Raw genomic sequence first — 16,175 nt, forward strand, 5'->3', positions numbered from 1 at the left:
CCCGAAAATCAGGTGGCTGGCATGTGCATGTGTGCCAGAGCTGAGCTGTTGTGCCCACTGATATGGTTCGTGTGCCACCTGTGGCACGTGTGCCATAGATTCGCCATCACGGTTCTAGGCATTCTGTAGTATTTCTGGACATGTCTTGGTCTAGGATATTCACAGTTGAAACTATTGTAAAGTGTATCCATGTGTTATATCTGTCGTCAGTGCTGACAGGGCATGACACTAGTACATAAAATGAGAGCAAACACCACTACCATCTAGCACTGATGAAATTACTTAGTTGGGAATGAAACATCCGCAGAAATCAATCAAGCTCATAGAGCATCAAGGACCCTCATACTTACCCTATCTAAATCACACATGCTTACAAGAATAAACTCAGGGCTCATAATGTACATATGTTAGTGCAAGGGTTTAAGAGAAAATTTCTGGAAAGAAAAGGAATCCAGCTTAAAAGTCCAATCTCTTACAAAGTCTATTACATTCTACTTTCTAACATTTCAAATATTCTACAACTCCATCCTTCCACATGGATGGAGAAAATGCCCTCAATCCTATGAACAAGAATATGTTAACTTTGAGACTAGGACAGGAACTCATAGCAAAAATCCATTAGCCTAAGAAGAACTTCAGAGAATTCAGGGCAAATGATCTTCTACAGTTGCAACCAGTTTTTCTTGTTAGGCATGTTGATTTGCTTCCTTTCCTCCTAAGGTTGGCTGTCAGCCATTGAGCTCAGCTTGATTGCTGGTGAATACATAGTTATCATAAGTGCAATTGCAGCTATCACAACTCCTATAGTCTTACTAAGACCAGAAGCAAGGATAAAATTTCCAAATCCACTACGTGGGTTGCAAATCATACTTTCTGTTCCATTGAACCTGATCATCTAGGAACCTTTTTCCTAAATTTGTCTTAAAAATGAAACAACAAAATCAATTTCATAACCTTATCTCTGCAGGCCTACTTAGAAATGATTCTACTAGATTTAGTACCCATAATATTCCAGTTTTATTAGAATTATGTAATAAATTCAATACAAAATATACAAAATCACATAGCAGCAGATTCTTCAAATCCACCTGCCACTTCTTTTTCCTATCCTACACAAAATTATTGATACAAAACTCATTTTCCTTTTGAAGGATATGATAAATCACTAAACATTTTATAGAGAAAAAGTGTGTTTCAGCAGATGCAGTTATTTTGCATATTGGAGTCCAGTATGTGTTTATCACTACGAGAGAGAGCTTTCTAAAGAGAATTAAATAACAGAAGCAAACAAAACTCTTCAGCTAATAGCGAAAAAACATTTCACAGAAAAGTCTAAATTTCCTTATCTGGGATGTACACCTTGGTGATACCAATAACCTCCTGACATAAGTGATTGAAAAAGCAATATCAAAATCTGAATTATGATAAAAATTTCAAGGCATTACTAGTTTGAAATCTTTCCATCTTCATTTTAAAGAGCTCAGCTGAAGATTCCTCTCACTTCCCATGCTTATCCAGTGCCATTTGTCTTTGTTCCCCTTCTTGGTCAGAAAGGAAAAAGAGATGAAAAGGACACTACTAATGAAGCACATAGAATATGGTAATATATTCACCAATTCAGAGTTCACAGCCTTATGGCAATGGGTTAGGAATGAGGTTACAGAACTTAAGGCAGTGTTGGGCTTCCGACTTTAGTGATTGTGGCCTGAACGACAAATTTTCTGACATTACAGGTAGCCCTCAATTTACGATCACAATTGAGCCCCAAATTTATGTTGCTATGTGAGTAAAAACTCACATTTTTAAAGTGAGTTTTGCCCCATTTTATGACATTTCTTGCCACAGTTGTTAAGTGAATCACTGCAGTGATTAAGTTATAACACGGTTGTTAAATGCATCTGGCTTCCCCATTGACTTTGCTTGTCAGAAGTTCTCAAAAGGTGATCAAGTGACTCTGGGACATTCCAACCATCATAAAAATGATTCAATTGCCATTTTGATGAGTCAATTGAATTTTGATCCCATAACCACCTATGGTCATAAGTGTGAAAAATGGTCATAAGTCACTTTTTTCAGTGCCGTTGTAACTTTGAACGGTCATTTAACTATTGTAAGTGGAGGACTACCTATATTCTGGTAACTGTGACTGGCATCTTTAGAGCCAAGTTGGTCTGTTCTGTCATCTAATTCAGTCCCTGCTCAGTTGCCTGTGGTTTGTTGCCCAACATTGCCCAACAGATGCTGAATATGAAAGCCTATACCAGCATAGGTTACATAATGTTGGAAAAGGAATATCTGTATTTCGGCACTGATTTCTCAGTAAATATATTAAGATGTGGCCTTACTATTGCTTTGTTCTTTGATCTATTAGGAAATCTTTAATGGGAAGATTGTTTATTTGATAGGATGAAATATTCATGTGTTTTAGTTCCACATTTAGAAATGGTCACTTTTATTCCCAGGCAAAGAATTTCATCAGAGAAATATTCATTGTGCAATACTAACGATAAGTCTGAATAATGGACATGTTTCTTCCAAACTCTAACCAGGGGTCAGTAATCCGTGGCTCTGGAGCCGCATGTGGCTCTTTCACCCCCCTGCTGTGGCTCCCTGTCACTCAAAATATGTGTCACAACTGCTGGCACGTGATTTATTGAGCTTTTAGACCCTTTGGATAAATCCAAGAAAAGAAAAGTTTCAGAAAGCAGAATGTTTAATGGTACATGGGCAAATTCATTTGCTTTCACTGCTGATAAGACTGGTTTACCAGTATGCTTAATATGTGGTGAGAAATTGGATATATGCTGTATTATCTTTAATTTTAAATGTCAAAAGGGGTTTGTGGGTCCCGATGTTTTCTTTTCTGTGGGAAATCGGTCCAAATGACTCTTTGAGTGTTTAATGTTGCCAACCCCTGCCCTAAGCGTAACTATTGCTTACAGATTTTGGAAGCTCCATGAAAGGGAACCAGGTGAGGTTAATATGTAAAAAAAATAACTAATCGGAGAATAATTATCCTCAGGCTGGGAAAACCTTAATTTCTTATGTCTTCAGACTTTCCAGTAACTCTTCCTTAAACCAATCTGACACATCCATAGATAAAGTTTTCACATTCAAAGGTACAGATAAGTTTATCCACACATATCTTGCCACGCATAGCTTTGTAAACTGTGACACCTGCAGCAACATATATTTTTATATTCCAGATGATCCCAGGACACTGCAACTGTCATAAATTTGAGTCAATTTACATGTGATGTAAATCACATGACCATGGGGATGAGGCAACAGTCATAAGTATGAAAAATGATCAAAAGTCACTGTTTTTCAGTGATTGATTGATTGACTGATTGTATTTCTATGCCACCCACTCTCTGAGGACTCTGGGTGGCTTACACCAAAGACAGTATACTAAATAGCATATTGCCCCCAACAATCTGGGTCCTCATTTTACCCACCTCGGAAGGATGGAAGGCTGAGTCAACCTTGAGCCGGTGAGATTTGATCCGTTGATCTGCTGAGCTAGCAGTCAGCTGAAGTAGCTGCAGTACTGCACTCTAACCACTGTGCCACCTCGGGTCTTAGTAGGAAACAGGTGGGGCAGGGCATGTTGCAAGTATCTAGTCATTAATCTCCAGGTCTATGCAATATCCAGGGATGTTGTTGAAATTACTCTTCCTCCATCAAATCCTATTTTTATTCCATTTATGGCACATTGCATAAATAGACAAATAAGTTTTGTCCAGCCTTTTCAGAAGCATTCTAGTTCATTGTTGACAAAACTTTGTGAACATTATTTGGTCATTTTAGACATTCTTATATACTGAAATTATCAAGATCGTATCTTTCCAGAAATGAAGAAAGAAGAGGTGAATAACTCTGGTACGTAAATATTTAGGATATTGCCTGAGGGGTGTCCGGTAACTCAGAGTCAGTACTGTGAGGGCTCTCATCTCAAGCAATTCCATCTTCCAAGAACAACAACCCAATTTCAGGCCCCATTGTGGTATTCCTCCTGAGGTAACAATCAGGGGTGGGTTCTACTTACCTTTACTACCGGTTTGCAACTGGGCTGCGCACGCGCTCTTCTGCGCATGCGCAGAAGCGGTCTGATGATGTCGGGTGGGCAGAGCCCCTCACCGATTTTACTGCCGGTTCTATAGAACCAGTGTGAACCGGGGGCAACCCATCACTGGTAACAATATACTTTTCCAGGAGGGACAGTAAGAAGACAAGGCCAGAAGTCACAAGTTGTTATTTAGCACTAGCTAATCCACCTTGAGCACTATATTTGACAAAAAAGTCATTATTTATATAATTTCTGTGATATGTGCTGAACAAGGTTTACTTGACAATTGAGGGGTCAAAGAGGAAATTACTTCCTGCAATTTATAAACTATATTTCTGTTAAAGCAGCTTAAAATTGTATTTGCTTTCTGTTGTCTCAGGGTCTGTTTAACTACAAGTCAACCCCTCCATTTAAAATGCTATTACTGGTCTAGGTATTTTATAATTCTATTCTTATGCTTCTGAATTTGACTGCATACAGTTGTATTAATATGTGCTAAATTTTCATTTTCTGCTATTTCTGTACCCTGTTAAATTTTTATGAATTCGGTTTATGTTTTCTAGGTATGAATTATCTTACCCAGTCTTGAGAAATCTGTAAATTTGTTAAAACATTCGTCCTATAAGTTATTAATTAAATTGTTGAAGAGTACAGGATTCACAACTGAATATTGTTTGATGCTCAGTATTTGATGAATGATGATCACTCTTTGAGGATAATTTTCAAGTCAGCAATGCACTCAATTTATCATCACGCAACCTATACACTAATATCCTGCTGCACAGAATAAAATACTCTTGTCAACTGCTTTATAAAGAAAGCAACAGTGGTGGATTGCTACCGATTTGCCCCGGATTGGGGGAACTGGTAGCAGTAGCAGTGAGAGGCTCTGCCCACTCGCCCGAACATCTCTGCACATGCGTAGAAGCTTCTCTGCATGCGCAGAAACATCATGCACGAGCGCACGCACACACACGAGCGAACTGGTAGAGACAGGAATTGAATCCCATTACTGGAAAGCAAGACATACTAACTTCACAAAATTCCTACAGTCTACTAAAGAAGCTATCTAAAAAATATTAGATAAGGCAAGACAGGTTTCTAGTAATTGTTTTCAAAGTGTTTAAGGATAAATCTTTTTATGATAGCACTATACATTCTTAATTTTTTCAGAGTATCGACATCAGAGTAACTGGTCTATATCTTGCTGTGTTTCCTTTTTCTCCTTTTTGAAGATTAGAATAACAGTTGGTCTTATCCAGTCATCTGCCAGTTCACCAGGATTTCGCAAACATAATTCATAAGGGTTTGGAAAAAAAAATCATGTAATGCTTTTGGTATTTTAGGATGCAATTTAATCTGGTGTTGGAGATTTAAACACATTGAAGAAATAAATGTTTTCACCCCATCTCAATCTTTCCCCAACATTTTGTTTTCAAAAAGTGCCTGATGGAATGCATGCACTACACATACATATATATTAGTTACATATATACATATATTATCGACAGAGATTGTTGATGTTATATCACTATTTATCTTTGTTATGTGCTTCAAAGCGTTGCTTAAGAGCATGCAGTATGCTTCCTGGGATTTTCTGGTGTTTGTCCCGTAAATCTTCTATTGCCCTTTGAGTCTGTTGGAACAGTGGAGTGGCATGAGGTGGGATGGAATGGGGGAGAAAAAAGAAAAAAAAAGATTTAATTTAGATTTATGGTTCAGGAACTATTACAAGAACATTCTGGAAATAAATATAAAGTATATGGACTCTTTAATTGAACACACCACATATTTAAACATATATATATATTTTATCTAATGGCAAAGATTTTTTTTCTCTCTTCCTACTCATGGTATACCATTCATAATCAGATAAATCACATTTTCCTATAAATCTGTAAATATATGGTGTACAACTATCTGTCTCTTTTGCATACTGTCTGCAGAACAGTACGCAAAAGATCTACAGTTTATTGCATACTGTAACCAAGAGAAAATTCATATGAATTTTCATTTATGCATGCTGTTAATCATATTCTATAGCTTGAATAAGTGCTGTTTAACCAGTAAGGGATGGGTGGATGATAATCTTACATTGACACTTATGTACCAAACACTCAACAATATTTATGCACATCTAATTAATGTATTTCAATAACTGTTTGCAAATAGTTATTATAGATCTTATAATTTCATAAAGAATGAAGTTTTAATTTGAATGAATATTTTCTCCTTACAATAGAAATACACTTACCTTTTCAGCTAATTTTTCAGGAGTTATATCTGGATCATATGGAATTGGTTTTCCAATATGGGTTATAAGTTTAACTGGAAACATTCCACACATTGGAAAGGATAACAATCGGTTTCGCTCATAAAACCATCTCATTGCTCCTGGGAACAAGTTTTAGAAAATCTCAGATATGCATATTAGCAGATTGCCAAGAGTTTCATATTTGACTTTGTTAGCAGCTTATATTTAAATAATTATTACCAGCACTGGAATCAACTAATGGAAAATGTTTGCAGTATACAGAAACAAGAAAATAAGCTATCATGTTTGGAGCCTTACAGTTTGCAAAATACAATTTAGATTAAAAATTTGTGAAAAAAATAGAATTAGGAAAAGCAAGCTAATCCTGACACATAAATAGATACACAAATACAATTAGCTTGACAGACAGCAGACTGATAGATAAGTAGACAGATAATCAGACAAGACAGGCAGACTTTCCAGGATGAATACCAATTCATTTACAGAATATGGATAACTTTGCTGAATTTCCATAATTTTTGGGTCATGTGCCTTATAATCCCATAACATGACATCAGTTATGGGGAATGTATTAAATCAGTTTTTCCACTAAAGCTCCGGAGTACTGGAATATGTATGCATGTATAAGTGATGGGTTCCCCCGGTTCGCATTGGTTCTATAGAACTGGTAGTAAAACTGGTGGGAGGCTCTGCCCACCGACCCCGATGTCATCTGAAGAGAGAGCATATACAGTCTTTTCTCATTCTAGGATAAAACTCACACGTACCACCTCTTAAACAGTTTTCCTAGCAATAAAATGAAAATAATCCCAAATTAACGTAGCCCAATTATATTTTTACTTTACTTAGAACTCAGATTTAACTATTCTTGCTTGAATCATTCAAATTAAACATGGTAAGCAAAGATGGAGATGTACAAATTTATAGTCTTAAATAAATAACATTCCCAAGAATAGATAAAATTTTACTTACTTATATTTACATATGTCATATATCCTTCTCTAATATTTTGTGTAAAGAAAGGAATGATTGGCTAGAAGAAATAAAAGAAACAAATAATGAAATTCTTTTAGTTACAGTATATGAAAGGAATGAAATGTATTGTTTGGACATAAAATACGTCAATTAAAAGGTTGTATTGATAAACTAATATTAATAATATATTGTATAATGTCATTGTACTTTTATGACGTCCTATCTGTTATTTTTAGCAGCGGCATTATTGTATTAAATGTGGTTTGATGTGTTATTGTACTAAATGTAGTTCAGCTGAACTTCTTTCCTTAGTGCTGAAATTTCATGCTCATGCATCCAAAAGATCCTGATTTATAAACTAATATTAAACTTCAGTTTTATTTTTCACATAATTAATATGCCAAAGAAAGACAAAGGCAAGAGTTGAATGAAAACATTGCAATTCTTTTTTTATTGAGTGTTTACTACCCTGTCCTATAACTTTGCCCATATTTGTTACAGATAAATTGACTCCTTCTGATCTGTTATTGGCATCTAGCATCCTTGGGCAAATGCTGAATTTCAGTGTTCTTCATAAGACAGGGATCATCCTGTGAGCTCCATTCTGCAAATTTCCAACTGTCACTTGGTCTTTCATACTTCATTCTAGGCAAGGGAATAGTGTGACCACCTGTTATTTAAGATTTTGGTGGGAAATAGATTATTCCTTCTCACAGTGGTAATTTGAGTGTTTGGCTGATTGTTTGCCTTAGTCATGGCTTCAGCCATGAAGAATATATATGTGCAAGTGCTCTCATTTTTATATATCTTCAAAAATCAAGGTAGAACTACGCCGCCTTCGGTCTGACCTAAATGTAGTACACAAAATTATCTGCTACAAGTGTCATGTTTACATTTCACTCTTAAAACAAAACTTTGAAGATTGATTACTGGAGCAGAGATGTGTACTTTAAATGAGATGTATGATCTGTGGATTGAAAAACCTCTGTTATCTCAAGTTTAAGATTTGCTGAATGGGTTGATTTTCAATCAATTGAAAAGCTAAGTTCCACAGTTTTCATATTCACTCTCCTAGCCATTTTCTCAATAGCTGCCACCAATGTCACTTTTGTAAGGGAAGGTAATGATGGAACTTTTTTGAATGTGAACCAGGCAGATATGGATATGCCACCCCCCACACAAAATCACCTGGTCAAAGGAATTAACATAGAAAACAAGTTAACTGCCTGATTCCATTGCACCAAATTTTATATACCAATGATTTTCTTTTTTCTTTTTTTTTTCTGGGGAGTGGAGGAGAACAGCATCATTTTTAAGTTTTATAGGGCAATGATTTTATTTCTAATTTTATGACACTTGTATTATTTATCATTTTATTTTCTTCACTTGTTTTTCAGGAGAGGTGGTAAGAGCAGCATACTTTTTATTACAATCAAATTTGGCACGGATGGGTAAGTCATACGCTTTATTTTCCTGTGCACTGCCTTTCATATCTAATAGTTGATGCCATTGTATGGATTGCTAAGGGTTGGATAGACAAATTTTTACTAGAACAAAAGGAAAGAAAACTCTTCCTTCCTATTTTAATTTTAATTTTAATTTTCACTACTTTTGTAGCTATGCTATTTGTATGCATGACTACATAATGTATAATGTATGCATTTATACTTTCATTGTCTTAAATAGTTTAGCATAATAAAATGATGAAAATAAAAAAGTGATTTGAATTATATGAACTGAAAAAAACTGAGGTTGTATGCATCCTCCTGTGCATTAGCAAATAGCTTAAAAATAAATAGATGATATTTATAAATGCATATTCCACTTTAAAAGACCACTAGGAAAAAAATATGAAGACAAATGGCTCACCACTTTGGCATCTAGAGCTATCTGAGCAAATCCTTTACGTTTTCTCCATATTACTTTATACTGGTGATTTCCATAGTTTTGCTCTCGTTTGCCTCCTGGTGCAACTCCAAGTAAGTGTCCTTGTTTCAGAACGTTTATACACCTTTCTCTTGTATAACAATCACAGTGATTAATGGAAAGGAATAGTTTTAGTCCTGCAAAAGCAGACCTAAGAAATCATTCTGTTCTTGCTTGTAAAAGAAAACAGAATACATGTATTTCCATCATGACATAACATCATCGGTCTGGAACCTGCACTGCATATCAGACATTAATACAATTGAGCGAGCAGAGATATTTCATGAGAAGAGTCCTCCACTCTTCTGCTCACAACAGAATACTTTATGCCACCAGGCTTAGACAACTTAGAACTACGTTGCCTTCAGTCTGACCTAAGTGTAGTACACAAAATTACTGCTGCAATGTCCTACCTGTCAATGACTACTTCAGCTTCAACCACAGTGATACACGAGCACACAATAGATACAAACTTAAGGTAAAACGCTCCAAACTCAATTGCAGAAAATACAACTTCAGCAACAGAGTGATCAATGCCTGGAATGCACTACCTGACTCTGTTGTTACATCGCCAAACCCCCATAACTTTAACCTTAGACTGTCTACTGTTGACCTCGACCTATTCCTAAGAGGTCTGTAAAGGGCGTGCATAAGTGCACCAACATGCCTACCGTACCTGTCCTAATGTCCCCATTTATTCGTATCCATTTTCCGTATTCATAATCATGTTTATACTTATATCTGTTATCTTATACATGCTTGACAAATAAATAAATAAAAAATAAAAAACTCAAAACAAGACTTTGAAGAAGAAAAATTGGACTTCACAGGTTAGTGAATCAATTTTATTAACCTTCCCCCTAAAAAAACCCTAAACATAGTAATTTTTTACCTGGTAAAAGAGAGAAAACATGGTCTACCACGGAATAGCAGACTCTCCCAGTGAGTCTATACAACCTTTTTACAAAACAGTGATAGTCAATTGGAAAGGCTCCATGATAAAATACAAGAATCGCTGGTCCTTCGGGTAAATTTTCTAGTCCAGAAATCTCATAACCTGTTAATGGGAGAACAATGAAATGGCTTCAGTTTTTTCCAGAAGAGTTTCCTATAGAAGATCACATAGAAAAATGGCATATTTTTCTTATCAAGCTAAACATTTTAAATCAAATGTGCTTTTTGGAACGATCACATTGATCCTCAAAATAAAAAAATGAAAAATGAAAAAAATTAGAATCTTCTGAGAAATCAGTGTTACTGCTTTTGTGATCCCACACATTCAGTCTAGTTTCCTATAAGTTACTTAGATTCATGTTACTTAGTGACATCAAACCTTTCCCACAAATATCTCTGTCTTCAGAGATTTTGTCCATTTTATAACCTCATTTTTAAAAAGACAGTTTTGGCATTTTAGTTTAGTTTAGTTTATTTAGTTTATTTGATTGGTATACCGCCCTACTCCTGAAGGACTCAGGGCGGTGAACAGCCAAACAATAAAATACATAGATACAAAAAATTTAAAAACCAGATAAAATCAAATTAAATCATTTTGGCCCAGACAGATTAAAACACCCCAATAATTTAAAAACAGATTAAAATTTACATATTTTAAACAGGGAAGAGATTAGGCCAAGCCCGCCTGATGGAATAAAAAGGTCTTCACGGCGCGGCGGAAGGTGCGCAGATCCGGGATCCTCCGTATCTCTGGGGGGAGCTCATTCCAGACGGTAGGTGCCCCCACAGAGAAGGCTCTCCCCCATGGGGTCGCCAACCAACACTGTTTGGCTGACGGCACCCGGAGGAGTCCTTCTCTATGAGAGCGTACTGGCCGGTGGGAGGCTATTGGTGGTAGTAGGCGGTCCCATAGATAATCAGGTCCTAAGCCATGGAGCGCTTTAAAGGTGGTAACCAAAACCTTGAAGCGCACCCGGAAGACCACTGGGAGCCAGTGCAGCTCGCGCAGGAGAGGTGTTACATGGGAGCGCCATGTCGCTCCCATTACCACCCGCGCGGCCGCACTCTGCGCCAGTTGGAGCCTCCGAGTGCTCCTCAAGGGGAGCCCCATGTAGACAGCATTGCAATAGTCCAGGCGGGACATTACCGTGCGTAACGAGTCCCGATCCAGAAAGGGACGCAACTGGCGAATCAGGCGAACCTGATGAAAAATCCTCCCGGTCACGGCCGTCAAGTGCTCTTCTAAAGACAGCCGTGAATCCAGGAGGACGCCCAAGTTGCGAGCCCTCTCCGTGGGGGCCAATGATTCGCCCCCAATAGTCAGTGATGGCATCAACTGACTATATTGGGACGTCGGAAACCACAGCCACTCGGTCTTGGATGGGTTGAGCCTGAGCCTGTTCCTCCCCATCCAGATCTGTACGGCCTCCAGGCACCGGGACATCACTTCAAGGGCATCGTTGGGGTGATCCGGGGTGGAGATGTACAGCTGGGTGTCGTCAGCGTACTGATGGTACTCCACCCTGAAACCACGGATGATCTCGCCCAGTGGCTTCACATAAATGTTGAACAGGAGAGGTGAGAGGACCGACCCTTGCGGCACCCCACATATGAGGGGCATCGGGGTCGACCTCTGTCCCCCTGTCAACACAGACTGCGACCGGTCAGAGAGAAAGGAGGAGAACCACCGCAACACAGTGCCTCCCACCCCTAACTCTTCCAACCGGTGCAGCATGATACCATGGTCGATGGTATCAAAAGCCGCTGAGAGATCTAACAGGACCAGGACAGAGGAGCACCCCCTGTCCCGAGCCCTCCAGAGATCATCAACCAACGCGACCAATGCCGTTTCCGTGCTGTACCCGGGCCTGAAGCCCGACTGGAACGGATCCAGATACGTCGTTTCATCCAGGTGCTGGGGGAACTGTTGCACAACCACACTCTCAACAACCTTCGCCACAAAACGAAGGTTGGAGACCGGACGATAATTTACCAACATTGCTGGGTCCAGGGAAGGCTTCTTGAGGAGAGGCCTCACCACCGCCTCTTTCAAGGCGGCAGGAAAGACACCCTTACCCAATGAAGCATTTATAATCCCCTGGAACCAGCCTCGTGTCACCTCCCGAGAAGCCAGCACTAACCAGGAAGGACACGGGTCCAATAAACAAGTGGTCGCGTTCAGTCTACCCAGAATCCTGTCCACATCCTCAGGGGTCACAGGATCAAATTCATCCCAGATAACATTCTCAAGACCTGCCCCAGTCCCTCCCCCTGAGACTACCCAGTCGGAGTCCAGATCTTCCAGAATCTGAGTGATTTTGTCATACAGATACTGAACAAAATCTTTGGCTCTACCCTCCAAGGGGTCCTCCCGCGCTTCCTGGTGGAGCAGGGAGCGGGTCACCCTAAACAGGGCGGCCGGGCGATTATCTGATGACACAATAAGAGCAGCAAAATAGCTACATTTCGCTGCTTTTATCGCCACTAGGTAATTCCTAATATGAGATCTTACCAGTGTCCGGTCAGATTCAGAAAGACTGGCCCTCCAACTGCCCTCTAGGCGTCTTTTCCAGCGCTTCAACTCCCTCAGCTCCTCAGTGAACCAAGGAGCTAGATGAGATCGGCGCCGGGTCAGAGGCCGCAAAGGCACGACCCGGTCCAGAGCTCCAGCGGCCACCCTATCCCAGGCGGCAACAAGGTCTCCAGTCGAGGCATGTGCCAGAGCCTCAGGGAATGGCCCAAGCTCCATCTGGAACCTGTCAGGTTCCATCAGGCGCCTGGGGCGGAACCGTCTTACCAGCTCCGCCTCCCTGCAGCAGGGTGTAGCGGTTCGAAGGTCGAGACAAAGGAGAGAGTGATCAGACCATGACAAGGGCTCGGTGACTATATCCCCTATCTCGAGATCACTCAACCACTGTCCAGAGACAAAAACCAGATCCAGCGTGTTTCCCCCCGTGTGGGTAGGGCCATGAATTTTGTTGACACTTTCCAAAATTCTTACAAACATATAGAATGTATGGGCTTCAGATAGCTTCTTCCAGCTTTATCCAAAGGTCTAGTTAATGGTAATGATTAACAGCCTAAGTACAATTTGGAAAAAAAAAGTTTAAATTAAAACAGCACATTTGGAGTTTAATATTAAGGCACAGGAAAAATTGCACATGGTAGAGGCAAGGATTAGCAGAAATATTGCTGATCTTAATTTGTTTACTGCCAGACTTCTAGTTATTGGGCTCTGCATATGAAACAACATTCAAATTATTTTAATTGTCAAAAAGTCTAGAACTACAGATTGCTAGGTTGGATGTCTATTTTGTGCCAGGCCAAAAACAGGACAAATTATGTTTTAACATAAAATGTAAAGCTGATGTGCTTCTAAGTAACTGAAACCTTAGAACAAAAGATATTACAGGTAGTCGTCTTCTTTTGACTATAATAGGAGAAGCCATATGACCGCTTCACTCAATGACTGCTTTCCAAGTTGCAGTCATTAAACAGAGCACTGGAGAGAAGGCCAGGGATTTTTGGGGTTGCTATGCCGATGATGAGAGGCACATGCCTTCCCCTACACAAGGGAGATCAGGGCCTATTCTCTGTCCCAAATGTTCTCCCAGGGAAAACATTTGCTAGTGTTTTTGCTAGATAGGAGGTCTTGTTCGTCCAGAGTGCTGAGCAATTTCCTCTCTGATTTTTTTTACTTTTCTTAATATTTTTCTAAGATATATTGTTTTTTATTTTTCTAATTCTGAATTTTTAGGAATATAAGGATATGAAGATGTATATACCCAAATATTTCTGCTATTTATGGTTAGTTATATAGTACACATAAGGTTTAACTTATTATTATTTTAAAATTATGCATGTATGAGACTAAAGATGAAACAGGCACATAAGCAGTGTGCACAAAAAGCCAGGAATCAGGTCTTCTAGATTATGGAACCATAGAATCATAGGACTAGAAGAGACCTTGGAAGTCCTCTACTCCAACCCCCTTGCCAAAGCATGAAACTTATAACATCTCAGACAAATGGTTGACCTGTTTACTTTTGAAAATCTCCAGGAAGTAGATAAGAAGGAACTAAGTCTTTAAGGAAACAAGTGCAAAAACGTCATCAGAACCAGTCAAAAGAAGTTGGGCCTGAGCACGTGGAAAACCCTTCTCCAAATCCCACTGTTAAATTGGGTGAATGAGGAGGCAGAAGCAAGGTCTTCAGTAACAACAGCTCTTTAATTCACAGTGTGAATCCAGCAAAGCATACAGTAAAACAGCTCCCTTTATATACTACTCCGGCCAGGGAGTTAGCCAATCACCAACGTGCTATTGTTCTTTTAAACTTCCCGCCAAAACTATATACATTACACCCACCAACAGCTATCAGACTTGAAAATGAACATGGCAAGAATAGCTGCCAGTCCTGAGAAGCAACAAACCGAACACTTTGGGGGATAAAAGGGGTCATAAGGCCTGTGCACTCTTTGAGTTAACTTTCTATCTATAATTGGTAGCTTCCATCCCTCTGACTAATACCTGGCAGCCTAGCTGAGAAGGATGTGGCAAATGTCTGCGTGCATGTGAGAAAATGAAAATCTACACTGCAAAACCAATAAAGTTTTTGTCTTACTTTAAATTCTTCAGGTCTCTGCAAATTCCGAAGAACCAGTTGTAACTCAGTGTTCAGTTAAAAACGATTTGAGCTTGGCTGTGAGTGTGTGTGTGAGTGATCATAAGCAAACTTGATATTGTGTGTAATACTGCAATTATTCTCTTAAATTGAGGTTAAGGCAGCTCCGTCATTCAGTTCTGCAACCTCAGAGATTAAGGGAGTTTCTTGACTAATTGAAGAAGCATTTTTTAAACAGTGAATTCTATATAAATTGGCAGTATGCAGCCTCAGTTTTCCCTTTATTTTCTACTACATTCTGATGAGGTTCCAAGATACAAATGACTGCAGATAAGGATTGGCCCCAGGAATGATGTCTATGAGGGAAAATAGTTTCCTTATCTCTGCCTTAAAGAATTAATGACAAAACATCCTACTTACTGTGCATTATCCTTCCAATCAAATCTGTCACCAGTGCGTATATTTTCCTTGGCATATCCCATTGTTTGCTACTGGTATCTTCTGGCAAATTACCAATTTTTTTCCACACATGAAGTACTAGACTAGAGGCATAGAAGCAAGAAAATGCAAAAATAAGTGGATAATATAATAGTATCATTATCGCTAACACTATTATGGGATATACCATAAAGCCTGCACATTCTTCCAAAATGTAAGATGACCATATGGAATATTCTTTTCCAGGGATATGGAATATATTTTCTGCAGTCATGTTTAAACTCAGACTATATGAATAAAAGTCCAAAAATGCTTTCTTCCTGAAAAAAAAAAAAGTACAAACATGCTTTAATATAATTACTATTTGCAATATTGAGCTTTCGACAGCAGAATATCAGAATGGCACTGAATACCTTGTAATGATACTTTCAAATAGCCTTATGGAGAAGGCCTTACTGAGCTGTGAGATGGTAAAACAAATCAAATCTTCGTACAATCAATCAAACTATTGCTACTTTAAATGAAATATTACTGGTATAGTTAGAGGCTCAGGCTAAACTTGTTTTTTCTTTTAACCAACCAAGAAAGAAAAGGTTTGAATGGCCAGCCAAAGGTGCACCCCCCTCCTTTATTTTTATTAGAAAGGGATCAATTGTAGACTGCTTGCAAGAAACCCGCCTTCTGTTCCTTTCTGCTAGAACTTGTTTCATTATGATAGGCATCTCCAAGGCAGAATGGGATGAGAGCCGGGATGGTAGTTTTGTTTGAGGACACTAATTTTCATTTGGCAAGTTAGCTTCAACTAAACAAATAGTAAAACAGGTTGTATCTGAGGACATTAATCTTCAGTTGGCAAGTGAGCTTCAAGACTTTCATCACCATAAATTCCAAAATACTCTTCTTGTAGTTCTTCTGC

The 16,175-nt window shown here is 38.8% G+C and overlaps 1 protein-coding gene across 1 annotated transcript; it reads right to left on the reverse strand.

The window, feature by feature from the left end:
* Window positions 1–5,600: 5,600 nt before the first annotated feature.
* LOC139315812 (DGAT1/2-independent enzyme synthesizing storage lipids-like) lies at window positions 5,601–15,533 on the reverse strand. The gene is made up of 6 exons (XM_070942287.1): window positions 15,242–15,533; window positions 10,138–10,302; window positions 9,189–9,382; window positions 7,317–7,377; window positions 6,324–6,463; window positions 5,601–5,705 (listed from the first exon to the last, which is right to left on the reverse strand). Exons 1-6 carry the CDS (start codon window positions 15,531–15,533, stop codon window positions 5,601–5,603), a joined length of 957 nt encoding a protein of 318 aa, XP_070798388.1.
* Between the last annotated feature and the right edge of the window lie 642 nt (window positions 15,534–16,175).

The sequence above is a fragment of the Pituophis catenifer genome, unplaced genomic scaffold (assembly GCF_029215685.1).
Source record: "Pituophis catenifer annectens isolate HBS135680 unplaced genomic scaffold, rPitCat1.0.hap2 SCAF_3, whole genome shotgun sequence".
NCBI classification, from domain to species: Eukaryota; Metazoa; Chordata; class Lepidosauria; order Squamata; family Colubridae; genus Pituophis; species Pituophis catenifer.

Bases quoted from the DNA above. Each gene is read 5' to 3' on its own strand.
- LOC139315812 (XM_070942287.1), bottom strand. From the start codon at position 15,533: ATGACTGCAGAAAATATATTCCATATCCCTGGAAAAGAATATTCCATA. The intron at 9,383-10,137 runs GTAAAAAATTAC...CTGCTTTTGCAG, and splicing joins TGTTTTCTCTCTTTTACCAG to GACTAAAACTATTCCTTTCC. The intron at 7,378-9,188 runs GTGAGCCATTTG...TATTTCTTCTAG, and splicing joins TAGCTCTAGATGCCAAAGTG to CCAATCATTCCTTTCTTTAC.